The sequence below is a fragment of the Malus sylvestris genome, chromosome 17 (genome assembly GCF_916048215.2).
Source record: "Malus sylvestris chromosome 17, drMalSylv7.2, whole genome shotgun sequence".
NCBI classification, from domain to species: domain Eukaryota; kingdom Viridiplantae; phylum Streptophyta; class Magnoliopsida; order Rosales; family Rosaceae; genus Malus; species Malus sylvestris.
The window spans coordinates 650,241-664,305 of record NC_062276.1 but is presented as its reverse complement, the minus strand read 5'-3'; the positions used below and the strand labels follow the sequence as shown (position 1 = coordinate 664,305).

The 14,065-nt window shown below is 36.7% G+C and overlaps 1 protein-coding gene across 1 annotated transcript; it reads right to left on the bottom strand.

Moving 5' to 3' along the window:
* Positions 1-309: 309 nt before the first annotated feature.
* LOC126612479 (truncated transcription factor CAULIFLOWER A-like) lies at positions 310-14,065 on the bottom strand. The gene is made up of 7 exons (XM_050280902.1): positions 13,282-14,065; positions 3,782-3,863; positions 3,101-3,165; positions 2,932-3,031; positions 2,092-2,133; positions 850-891; positions 310-723 (listed from the first exon to the last, which is right to left on the bottom strand). The coding sequence occupies exons 1-7, from the start codon at positions 13,464-13,466 to the stop codon at positions 562-564; spliced, it is 678 nt and encodes a 225-aa protein (XP_050136859.1). The 5' UTR covers positions 13,467-14,065; the 3' UTR covers positions 310-561.

Sequence of the window (14,065 nt, the reverse complement as noted above, 5' to 3'; positions counted from 1 at the left end):
AACCATATCTTTAATAATGATAAAATTCATTAATATATATGGATCTCATCTATATTTTATAGATTTTATTTAAAAAAAAAAACTATATTTTATAAGCGACATGACGTGACGGTTTATGGTAAATTTTTTTTCTTTTTAAACCATATTTCTTTAAATCCTTGAAAGCAAAATTTAATTATAAATCAAAGGAAAACTAACGAAAAATTCTCAAAAAATTTAGTTTAAATCAAAATAACAAAATAAAAGTGTAAGTGAATAGTATCAAAAGTGACATTTTAGATTAAAAATATTCTTAACGTTAAAAATGAATAGTACCAAAAATGTTTCATTAAGATTTCCAATCAAAGGAAAACATAAAAATCAAATATTGTGGCGCTACATACAAATTCAAGTCGGGATCCCGTTCATACACGATATATTATACAACACGGTGAGGCGGGTTCCACTCTGCCTTACAATTTCGGTTCTCAAGACATGTCCCCAGAGTTGGTAGACGTGTCACCTCGCCTTATTGCCACGTATACAGTATAGTACATAAGTTGCCCACACCCTAGAAAGTAGTCAAAACAAACGAAGTATGGTGGCCGGAACATCGTCGTCGCTGCTGCAGTTGTTGTTGTTGTTGGAGGTGGTGGTGGTGGTGTGATTAGCGGCGGAAGTGTTCTGCTGAACCGGTTCCTCGTCGGCAGCTCGGTCCCTGATCTGCTGCTCCTTTGCTGCAATCTGAAAAATTAAAGGCCATCAAGTGACTGAGTACTTGTTAATTTTTTTACTTGCTTTTCTATCATAATTTCTTCCTTAATTTCTTCAATATCTCAACGAAATATATAATTATATGTGCTTATATACCTCATTTTCCATGAGAAGCTTCTCTTCTTTCAGCTGTTTTTCCTGCTCAGATTTAGTGCCATGTATATAATCCACCAAATTCAAATCAAAACTCTCTCAAAATATCTCCACAAATATTTACGCCAACATATCAGTGGCACCAAATTATAAATTCAGTTCATAGAATATATATATATATATATATATGCGGCACCAGCAGAAACTCAGAGATCAGACAACTGGAATATAAGAAAAATATTAGGGCTTGTTTGGTATTCTATTTAAAAACTTTTATCATTTCTCAAAATATTTTTTAAGAACTTTTCTTGAAAACAATTTTCTTTAAGGTTCAAAAACTTGTTTGGTATATAAGTTAAAAAATTTACATCTTACAACTTAAACTGAACAAAAAGATCTAAAAAGAGGGGATTGATGGAGAAAGAGGAGAAATGAGAAATGAAAGTAGGAGATGATTGGTTGAAAGAGAAAGAAGAAAGGATCAGAGGAGATAGAGAGGAAGATGAGTGAGAGGAAAAACCGAGAGAATGAAGAGAGCGGATTGAAGAATAGACGAAAAAGGTAAAAAATAAAAAGAGAAAGGGGATTGAGAAAGAAGAAAAAAGAAATAGATTTGGAGTGAGAGGGGAGGAGGGAGAGAAAAGAAATGAGAGTTTAAGTTTAAAAACTCTAAGGTCGTAGGTCGTACCCAGTGCACAAGGTTCCCGCTTTACGCAAGGTCTGGGAGAGGTGAATGTCGCCTAGCCTTACTCCCATTTATGGAGAGGCTGCTCCCAAGTCTCGAACCCGAGACCTACCGCTCATGGGCGAAGGCACTTGCCATCGCACCAAGTTGTATTCAAGTAGAGTATCAAACAGACCCTTAGTATCAATATAGTTGATCTTAATTTACACTTTCCCCTCCCCTTCTCCCAAACCACATAAAAATGAAGCAACATAAATGCAAGTCCCTGCACGAATTGTGAGTTCGAGGGAGGGCATATCCACAGTACACATGGACCGCTCATCGGCACATGTGTAACGTGGCTATGCCCTCAAACAGATTGCAATTGGCGCTCCCATTAGCTAGAATTGCAAATTCAAGACAGTACTAGTATACCAAAACTGCACGGTAAAACCCCCACCCCTTCAATCTCCACTTAAACAGAGCATATATCTTGGTAATTAATGACAACACTCTTCAAACAGAAAACACTTTCTGTTCAAAGTCGAAGGTTGATGATGCCATATAGATAGAATGTGTACCTGCTCGATAAGAGCTGTAAGGGTTTCCATCATCAGCTGTGTCTGCATTATCAACAGCACTCAAGTGAGTTTTTACCACCAATCTATCAGACTTACCGTACTTCCAATACACGACGCAAATTATATAAACGCTTCGTGTATCTGTTACTATTGTGCGTTTATTTCAATGATAGTCAAGTGACTCGAAAGCCCTTTTTTTTCTTTTCTTCGTAATCCTAGTTGTTTATGGGACAGGAACAGAGCACCATCTAAGAAGAACCACTAAAGTATACAAGCATTTACATTTTACAGACCAAAATTAGGATGGCCAAATTGTTCTCTGCCATTTATTCAGAATTTATATTAGTGCACATATCTGTTAGTCTCTGGAATTACTGAAATTATCAAATATCACTAAAACTTGTGTCATAAAATTGCAGTTCAATGGATGAATCATATATTTTGTGGTTTAAATTTCACCCCAAACCTGAAGAAATACCTTGATATCATGGAAACAACAGAACTTACCACTAACACAATTGTTGATCACCGACGCAATCCCAGCTAGAAAAGGAAACTATATATGCAGGTCTATATTCCGAAAAATAGGTACTTAACTTAATTGAAATGCAGGTTTATATTCCGATTCCAGAAACTATATATGCAGGTTTATATTCCGATTCCAGGTACTTAATTGAAATGCAGGTTTATATTCCAAAACCAGAAACTATATATGCAGGTTTATATCCGAAACCAGTCTAAGTGAAACTTTTAGGTTCTTTTTCCATGAGCTGTCACAGCAAACCAGAATATGAACTAGTTAACGATGGTCTATATAAGAATAAAAGAAGATTAATAAACCTTTCTTGATCTTGTTTGTCTTAAAACTGCATCCAATTCCTCCTCAAGCTTGGTGAGCTCTGGAACATCTAGATTATCAAGGTCTTGTGCTTCTATATCACTGCATAAAGGCAATCAGATCCCAGTCACGTTGGTGAAATGTAATGAAGCTTCTGTACATGATACTTACCTTTGAATCATTTTCAGAGATCGGCTAGCGCCTGTACGGAGACCACTGCATTCCAAATTATGCTTCTGCACCCGAGATTAGCAGAACGTGAGAAGAAACGATATGGTAATTGGTAAATGATAAACTTCTGTTCTTGTCCAGAGAACATAGGCTGAAAGTATTGCTACTAGTGTTTGTAATTTTGACAGTGATACAAAACTTGAAGTCCTAACAAATACACTAAATTGGTTGAACTGTTATTTCAGTAACTTCTTTCACTATCAACTTGGCCCACCTTTGATTCTAGAACAACAAATGTTGGATCCTCAACTTCTTTCATAATACTAGTGCAACTTGGTCAAAGGTGGGCCAAGTTGCTCAAAGGTGGGCCAAGTTGCGCTCACTTCATAGAAGAAGTGGAGCACCACCCATAACCAAATTAGTTCCTTACAAGCCTTTGCCAAGTTCCGTTACTTTCTAATATGAACAACTTTCACATCTCCTCACTCATCTCGTTTGGAGGCAGTCAAGCCAATCATGTGGACAACACACATCATGTGGCTCAGTGCACGTGTTATCTTAGGGCTTTACATGTGAGCCAAGTTGAGCATCACCGAGCTCGATAACTTGGTGGATTAACATATAGGATTTTTCAATACTCTAATCCTGTTAATTTTGTGCAGGGTAAAACGTTTGACTAACCTTGTCGGTATCACCAGCATTCTTGGAAGCAGCAATTTCCTCAGCATTATGTTGCTGGTAACGCTCCAGAAGCTTTGCAAAACTGAAGCAGAAAAGGGTCACAAGAAAAAAAATATATATGTCAGAAGCAAGTTTATTTTATACATTGATTAATTTGAAAGAAATAAATACACTTACAGTAGAAAAGATGCCATTTATATGCACATAATTCATCCAATTGAAATAAAACATCTAGTGCTAGTGATTAACAGTAAATTAAGAAATGTGGAATTTCGTGATTAAGACTAATTGACAAGAAGCGTGCATAAACCCCACCCACCCCAGATCCCATATAGAAAAGAAGGCTTAGGGCATGCATTAAGGAGTTGTTGGAGATGTTAAGTTGAGGCAACTAGCTTTTGACATTATTCACTAGCTAGTTTAGCAAAAACTTAGAAAATAGTAAGGAGTGGACCTCTTTTGGAGATTAAAGCCCAAAACGGGATCCATTCATTTCTCATGTTAACACTTTAATGATTCTTTAACTAAAAAAATACGAAAAATCATCATTGGCTTACCATTCCTAAATCATTACATGATGTTGATGATTAGATTATTACTTAAGTGTTGATTTACGTGTTTATTTTCTATTTGTGACAAATCACATTGTTTGCTAACATGCTCAAGTATCAAGGGATTTGGAATATATCGAAATAGGCTACGTAATATTAGTTTGAGGAATTTGAAATACACTACATGATCGTTATAAAGATAAATAAGTATTAACAAATTCCTCATGTGAGGTAACCATTTGTAAGTATAAATGCACAACATGGTCATTACAAAGACATGTATGCTGGATTGTGCATGAATCCTTCTAAAAGCGATTTGCAAATCCTTTTCACATGCCTTTGTAATACCCATGAAATGTATTTCAAATCCTCTATACATCTCACATAATGTAGCCCATCTGTTAGTAATTTGGCTTCAATCCCTTGAAATTTGCAAGTTCCTCACCCAAACATAACCTTAGTGCATTGTCCCTAATTCATTCATCCCTAATCCAAACATAGCCTAAGCCAGAGTCTTTACTCGGCGAGCTTGCAGCTATCTCAATTCAAAATGTCATTTGCAATTGAAAAGCTAGCTCCTTCGTGGTCCAAAAGCATTCAACTCCAAAATCTAATTTGCCGTGAAGTCAGCCCGAATCTCAAGCGTTGCTTAAGGGTACGATTTCCATTTGTTGCGAGAAAGCTGGTGAATGAGTTCGACCACCAACATTCACATTTGTGGAAAACCAATTGGAAATAGGAGGGAAGGGGCTTAAGACCATTTAAAAAACCAAGGCAAAGCTTCCCTTTTTATTGTAGAAAAACTCAAAACACGGCTCCTCACATGTAGGGATCAAGAGTCTTAACACGTGAAAAACGTATTGAGTGATGATTAAACATAAAAATAGCATACTCCGTCACCGTATTATAATGTAAGTTTTCAATCTAAATCAATTGTCAAGAGCAAAAAGACACAAGATCAATATTTGCTTCTAATTTAGCCATGTTCCAAATGGATATGAAATTTTAACCTTTGGGCTCGACATTTGTGTGTGTCCTTATTGAGAATATCTCACACTAGATATGGAAGTTTGGCATTAGGTATTAAAAGGTCTCTTGGACCTCTTTGTGATTGCCAATTGTATTTTACATGCTTATACTATAACTTAGTAGGTTAAGCACATGTTAGGCCCAACATACACACTTGTTAGGCTAAGGACATGTTAGGCCCAACATAAACAGTTGTTAGGCTAAGGACATGTTAGGCCCTGAACATGATAGGCCCAACATAAACAGTTGTTAGGCTAAGGACATGTTAGGCCCAACATAAACACTTGTTCCCAAGTGGGAGATTGTGGCATACAAGGAGTATCTTTTGCGTTAAGTGCTCAAACTTGGCGTTTCCACGTATTTCCAATTGAGTTTGCATTGAGCACTCATAATCTAACATGGTATCAAAGCTAAATTTAATAGATATCCTTGAATTGAAACATAATAGAAAACAATAGGGACCCAAATTGAAGAAAATTGAAACTAAAAGGGTAGAAGTAAAATTTTGTGCAAACTACATGGACTAATTGTAGTTTGTCATAGAAAGAAGGGTATTTTGTTTCCTTCAAGGGTGGATGTTGACCTCAATGAGTTGGAAGAATCTATAAAGATCAACTTTAGCTTTGTCCAAGGATTGAAAAGAGGAAATGAGCTTCATGGCCCTATGTGTTCGAGTCTTTTTTTCTACTCTCTCAATCCTTTATCAACTAGTCTTTTCATACACTTTCTTTAGTTTGTATTCTCGTTGTAGCCTTAGAGATGTCCTACTGATCTTATGATCTTATTCAATGCTTTATGCAAATAAAAAATCCAAAGGGCGGGTCTCCCTCTCTGGATTTTGAGACCTATATATTATAGACATTTTCGTTGGGAGTGTCCAAGACACTGCCTACAGAGCCTAAACATGTAACTGCCAAGGATTTGTTTGGTGGGCTGGATGAGATTAGGCATTAGAATAGGATTGGATTGACAGAGATTGGTTAGGCAGGACTTGTGACTCGTGTATAGAGATAAGTTGAATAACTCACTCTATTGTGGATTCATAACCCATCATGTCCAATTATGTTCATCTCATAATTTGATACAACAAAGAACAGACTATAATCAAGTCCATTTTAATTGATCACAACGTATGCCAACCAGCCCACCAAATAGGCCTAAGGACCCTTGACCCTAAGTTACGGAAAAGCCAAATAGATGAACATAGAAAAACGACATTTTTTTTAGGTATTCACCATTCCATGCATATGGTAGATCCCCAAGAAGGTTTAAATGAGTGACATTTAGGATTTTACTCTCAATGTGCATGCCATGACTATTTCGGCGACACTTTAAGATGGATGGTCAAGGATGGAAACTTGATTAAGGGGGCCTTATCCCTATACTGCACCACTAGAGATAAACATCAAATCTAAGCTGCACATTGCAGTTGGAATGCATGTTTTCGAAGTGTTTTAGGAATAGTTTCAAGCCCTTTTAAGTTAACAAACGAAGTTTTGTCAATGTTTAATATGAAGAGCTAATGCTTCTATACTGTAAAAGCATTTCTAAGTGCTTTTATGAAAAAACACCTAGCAAGTGTTTCTTCAAGAGTTTTAAGCGTTTTTTTTTTTTAAGAAGCACTTGTATTTATTAGAACTTTTGATTTGCATCTAATAAAAGTGTTTATAAGCAAAAGTACTTTCTAGGTGAACATTTTTAAGAGACCCTACGTTTGAGACAAAAATAATGTAACATAAATAGACCAAATGATGTGCACGACGTGGTATGCAATTGATTACTGTGAGAGTGTGAAGCATTGTCTCCCATCATAAAGTTAGAAAGCCTTGCAAGTGCTTAAAAGGAGTTGGGTTATTCTCCCTATTTCTTTTTTTGTATTATATCGCTTTGGTGAGACATATTTAAGATGATATTCCTTGGTGTATGCTTTTCACAGATGATATAGTGTTGATAGTTGAAACGCATGAGGGAGTAAATGCGAATATTAACCTTTGGTGGAAGGTGTTGAAATATAAAGGTCTTCGCTTAAATAGGTCAAGGACATAGTATATGGAGTGCAAGTTTAGTGGGAACGGGATCTAAATGAGATATAGATGAGGATTGGAGATTAGAAAGTACCTAAGACTGAATGCTTTTGTTATCTTTGATCTATCTTGCAAAAGAACGTAGAATTAGATGGAGATCTCAATCATAGAATACAAGCTAGATGAATGAAATGGAAAAGTGCATCAGGTGTGTTGTGCGGTCATCGTATGCAACTAAAGCTTAAGGGAAAATTTTATAGGATGACAATAAGGCTAGCAATACTATATGGCACATAATGTTGGGTGATCAAGCATCATCACATGCAAAGATGAGTGTAGTGGCGATAAAAATGCTTCATTGGAAGTGTGGGCGCACGAGAAAGGATATGATTAAGAACAAGGATATCCGAGATAAAGTAGGAGGGCCGCAATTGAAGATAAGATTAGAGAACATCGATTAAGGTACTTTGGACATGTGAACTGAAGACCTACATATGCTCCTGTTAGAGTGCGATTATGAGATATACGTTCAAGGTAAAAGAAACAGAGGAAGACCTAGGAAGACTTGGAAATAGACTTAAAAAAACATGGAATACTTGGAGCTAACGAAAAACTTGGGACAAAACCGGGCACAGTGGTATTCTAAAATTCATACAACCGACCTCACTTAGTAGATAAGGCTTTGTTGTTGTAACAAAGCAATTTGGCTCACGTGTGAATTCAAACGGTCATACATACTTCACATTAGCTAATATGTGTTGCCAACAGCCATACGTGTTTCAAGCATATTGCTAATGTATTTGGTACGGCGTAGGTATATGTAATGAAACGTGTGACGTTGTGAAGAATTATCCCACACAGGGATATGTAAAAACCTTGTTTCTTGCAAAGGTTTATAAGGAATTGAGCTACTTCCAATTTGAGGTGGAACCTCAACTTCTTTCATGATATTAAAGCAAGTTGGCCATGTGTGAAGCCTCACAGTCAGCCATGCTCCATGTCACTAGTTACATTGCCTACCTGTTAAGTTTGAAAATTCGCCTAGAACACCAATGAGTGTGAAGAGGTGAGTTATTCCTCTATTACTAGTTGTTTTGGATTGGATATTCACCTTCTACAATAGTTTTGGATTGCAAAAGCTTAAGTTACTTCTTTGAAATAAATGTCAAAAACTCGAATATATCATGTAATTTTTGTTTAACTTGAAGTCAGATGGTAAACTATGAGATATGAGGTCAACCTAGGACTCTAACTATGTAAGCGGATTATCATACTGTTTATACCCGATTTTACAATGTTGGCCCATATGTTTGCAGCCATTAGACTAAAAGATCAAGATGATTTTGAATAACTTTACTAGATATTATTATGGTTTTAATAATCATAATATTGTCTAAGGTGTTCTTGGAAATTCTCTTGAAAATGCTTGAGTAGGGATAATTAAGGAGTCGAATATTTCATGCGATAAAGACTCATCTTGAGGTCACGGCTAGACATGCGGTGAATGCGATTATCTCTAATAATATGGAGATAATCAAGTATAAGGTTTGGACTTGATCATGAGTTAAAAAGAACAGATTATCCATGAGAAAATTGAAGATATTCTCAAGTATATCAAGATAATATTTCAAGGAGTTGCAATTTTATCAGACTCTATAGTATTAGTACAACTTGAATATCAAGCAATTTATGCCCACAAATACAAGTATGTGGGCAAAAAGAAAAGGACATTCAACTTAACACACAAATCAACGCTCTATGCGAAATATTTTCACACCCTTTTTGTGAAATTGACTTACTAACCGCCAACACAATCTTCAATTGGATAGACAGGTTTGGGTTGGCAACTAACAAATGACAATCGACTGGATAGACGGGTTTTTCAAAAGCAACTAGTATAAATGACCGATTGGATAAACAGGGTCCAAATTCTTAGAGTAAGTTTGTCTTAAGAGTTTTGACCGACTGGATAGACAAGGACTAGCTCAAGTTTTGGCTGATTTTTTTATCTTAAGTCTTGGCTGGCGAACAGTTTTTTACTCTTTCGCCAAAAGAGATCACTTCATCAGCCTTTTTGGCAAAGTGATATGTACTATGATTGGTTACTCTTAGGTTACATTAGAGTTCAGCACACAAATAGTCGAACCATCTTTACGATTAAGAGACTCATCTTCTTCGAGTATCTTTGTTCATACAGTTCGACACCGATTCAACCAACCTATATATTTACCAATATAGTTGAGGCTGCCAAACCTAGTGCACAAGATCATAACTTCATAGTGATTTGCATAACCTTCCCTTCAAGTTTTAGAACTCAAGGCCAAGAGTGTTACATTTCATCATGACATTTAAGATACTCGCTGGCCGAACTTGGCAGCGAGATGGCACACCCGCATCATCATTTAAGCCACCAAATGAGTAATTAGCTCCTAGTTATTTGGCTTACGCGCCATGTAGGCTTTATAGTTTTTAAAATCAACATTTTGGTATGCTCAATGGGACCTTTGTGCAAATATGTGAAGCCCATATGATATTTCAATATTCCAATCCATCTCATTTCAGCCGATTGGACGAGACTCAAGCTCAACTAGAGAAGCTCATTCAAAAAAGTAAGGAGGATAAAAGGAATAGAAGGTGAAGAAGATTCTTGATGTACATAAGAGATGAGAAAATTCTTATCCCAAATGTAGAAAGTGAAAGCTCATGTAACCTTCAAAACAATGGCTAGATGAGAAAAGCTTCCCTTTTATTCCTATGGACAAATTAATTCCATTTAAAGTATGGTTAGATCAAAAGGTCATAGAGGGGGGTAAGGGGTGGGGGAAAATTCTCACTCTAGCCATAATCAAGCCTTTGCCTGAGAAGATTGTTTATTTGACTCACGAAGAAGCCAATCCACCTATTCTTTCTAAAAATTTGGTTGGCCTAGAAGAAAAAGTTAAAGTTTCTAAGACAATTATAAAGATTGACTCAGGAGGTGATTGTTGAGGGAATGTTCCAATGACAAAGAAGGCCGAAACACGGTCTCTAAAGTAAAAACCATGTCAATTGATATGGTTATTGAACATACCGCCGATATGGAGGAATCTCATAGTTGAGGCTGCCAAACTCGGTGCACAGGTTCAAAACTTCATAGTGATTTGCATAACCTTGTCTTTAGTTCTAGAACTGAAGGTCAAGACTAGTCCTTCTTCGGCTGGAGTTACTTGACTCAGAAGTTGGCAGCGCATTCCATTACATCACCACATTCAAGTTATTCACCTGGCCGAGCTTGGCGGCAAATTGGCACGGCCACATCAGCACTTAAACCACCATAGAACATAATTAACTCCTAGTTACTTGGCATGCGCTCCACGTAGATTTTGTAATTTTTACAGTTACACATATTTTATTTAGATGCATGTTGAACTTATTTAAATATTTATTGTATTTTATGTAAGTATATACTTTTAAGTCTTTAACCATCTTAACGTTCTCTCATATGAGTACTAGATTTAAATTTTTAAAAAAAATTATAGAAAATTAATCAGATTGTCGTCTTTATATTAGGTGATTTGTTTTAACAATAATGCCATAGATTTTGATCTTGGTCCTTTATTTTAGTTATATTATTACGACAATATTTTGATCCTTTCTTTCCCAGCTGTATACCTGTAATGGCACAAGATTGTATTGAGCTTTATAAACATATGTACCATCGCCCTTCATAGAATGGACTACATCTTTCTTCTTTCTGCAGTCAGAGTTGATGTTTAAATTATTGTAATAACATCATTGGCCATGCAAGATGATATACAAATATACTCACTACAGGGTAACTTCTAATTTTTATTTTTTCTTTTCATTTTTCAGTTCAAGATGGTTAACAAACCTGAGCAAGCTAATTAATTAGTTCTTAAGACGCAAAAACCATGAAAATCGAACAAATGGAATTAGACCCTTCACCTCCTATTAACCCGAAAACGATATCAGATATGCTGGAGATTAGACTTTGGCTACTCACATGATCCATTCTCCTATAGTGCTTCGCCAACTCACGTCATGCAGCTCGCAAACAAACTTCATCTCGAACATGCTCACGACATGCATGCATGGCAATTTGGACGTTACTCTTTCAACTATTGCCATACCACTCCTTCATCTTTATGCATGGAAACTTTGAGAATATTTTTGCTCACGATGCTCAAGCGATGGTGGTGCCCACTATCTTATTTATCACCGTTAGATAGATTTAAATTTTGAGATATGTGTAGTGAATAGACACAAATTCTAAAATTTAAACTCATCCAACGATAATAAATAAGGTGACGAGCATTACCACCACTTGAAGGTGATGAGCAAATTGCACCTGAAAACTTTTCCTTATCATCTCAACATATCGTCCCAAAAACTTTTCCTTATCATCTTAACATATCGTCCAATACTATTTTTCAGTGAATTCTTGATGGAATTCTTTCATGTGAGGGAAACACCACTTGACAGTGTTATACACTCACAAACTCACCTGAATACAATGCGCACAACTATTAATACATGAGTGCATACTAGAATCTCGACATAGCAAGCGTCACACACAACTTCTATCGGACAAATGGTGATTATATTGATAAATCGCTATTTTAGTTACTTATGACAGCTAGTTAGTATTATTTACTTCCTTTTCCACACTTTGGATTCCCGATCACATCTTTGTTTCACAAATTAGATGTGATCAATCTATATGAAAGGTTGAGGTATGTGATAAGCTAGTCAATGATAAGATGAGGTATGTGATTGTTTCTCAAGTTAGGGGGCAATGTTCTCTTGTCTTACTAGAGTCGATAATCAAACTGTATAAATCACACATTATTTAAGTGATCAATTAACAATATAGAAAAAGAAAAGGAATAATATTGGCTATATATATAGTACGCACCTTGACTATCTTATTAACTGTATATACATTTTCCCATAGAAAATTAATAATATAGACAGAGAAAAGGAATAATATTAGATATATAGAGTACGCACCGTCACTATCTTATCGTCTTATATAGATAGTACTCATATAACAAGTACTCAATCGGGTCCTCCCGAGGGCGTTTGAAGAGATTGATGCTATGTCATTCTCTAAGGACACTGCAATGGACAGTATGGAGGTGACATTTTCTTCCAACCCAACTTTTAATATAATATTTTAAGTACTTTTAATATAATATTTTAAGTACTTTTAATGATCATCATCTTTAGCTTCAATCTCAATACAACTAGGTTGCTCTAAAGGTATTTATTCGTTATCAACGGTAGACAATGGATGCTCCAATTCATCTGTCAAATGTTCGACACACACCATAGTGTTGTTCATGCAAGAGGTAACAAATAATAATAATAATAATAATAATAGTAATAATAATAATAATAATAATAAATTTTGAAAAACGTTGAAAGCAAAGTTAGTGGGAATTTGGTCCAATGGCGAGCGTTGGATGGAAGCATATTGGGTGGGAGTAGGCTGGAAATTCAGAATTCGAAACCTTCGTAAGCAAAGGAGATATTTATGGGAACGAAAGCTAAAGATATTTATGAGAAGTTAGTTTAAAGGATTCTTTCAAATTTCCATCCATATCAAGTTATCAACAAAACCTACAAAGGGACGAAAATACACAAAATAAAATTATACATGAGAAAACAAATGGATCCATTTATTGGCAAGTTTTTAATTACAAAGATGGCGGCAGCTAGCGAGCACCCTAGCACTGCAGAGAGAAACATACATACAGAAGAGATAGTTCGAGAGCCAGCTGGCCAGTTCCTATTAGCTAAAGTATTTGTTTTTTTTACCACGGAAAATAAAAATAAAAATAAAAACAAGGCGGTCGAAACTTGGAAGGAAGAAGAAATTAAGTGGGGGGCGTACCTCGAGCCGCTACAGAACTCGTAGAGCCTCCCCTTTGTGGAGAAGATGACAAGGCCGACCTCCACCCCGCAGAGCACCGACAGCTCACGTGCCTTCTTGATCAGCCCGCTTCTCCGCTTGGAAAAGGTCACTTGCCGCCTGATCTTGTCGTCGATTCGCTTCAGCTGCACCTTCCCTCGCCCCATTACTTTGCTCTTGCTCTCTCTCTCTCTCTCTCTCTGTTGTTTCTCTCTCTAGTTTCCGGGAGCCAAATGTAAAACCCTAACCTAGAAGCAGCAGCAGCAGCGAATTCGACACCTAAATAATGAAAGAAAGAGGGGTTTTGTACTAATTACAGAGAAATTAGATTCGCGACCGGCTTTCTCTAACTCTGATAGCTCGGTCGGTAAGTCAGTCAGTCGGTAGCTCCTCCCAGCTGTTGCTTGTTTTTGAAGTCGTACTTGTGGTGCTGTTGGACATAAACCCCATTACCATTTAAGGAATTTACCTTTTATCCCCAAATATCATGCCTCCTCCGTCTCTCGAATATACGCTGCATCTCTGGCCGCCACGTGTGCACTCCTCCCGCGGTTGATCAGATGTTTTTAACAGCGCGATTGATTTCCATCATCCACTCTACTTAAGCCTAATTCCCAAAACATGGAAACCGTGACCGACCCCGTCTATCTCCTCCTTAGCTTATTCAACTTGGGTGAGTCGACTCGGTTCGACTCAGTTAAGATATTTTGAATCGGGAGAGAAAGATAAGAGAGGAGAGAGAGATAGAGAGTGGGAGAAGAAGAGG

Excerpts from the sequence above, each read along its gene's own strand:
- LOC126612479 (XM_050280902.1), bottom strand. The coding sequence starts at position 13,466 with ATGGGGCGAGGGAAGGTGCAGCTGAAGCGAATCGACGACAAGATCAGG. Across the intron at positions 3,864-13,281 it reads GAGTTCTGTAGCGGCTCGAG|TTTTGCAAAGCTTCTGGAGC; the intron begins GTACGCCCCCCA and ends TTTCTGCTTCAG. Across the intron at positions 3,166-3,781 it reads ATGCTGGTGATACCGACAAG|AAGCATAATTTGGAATGCAG; the intron begins GTTAGTCAAACG and ends TCTCGGGTGCAG.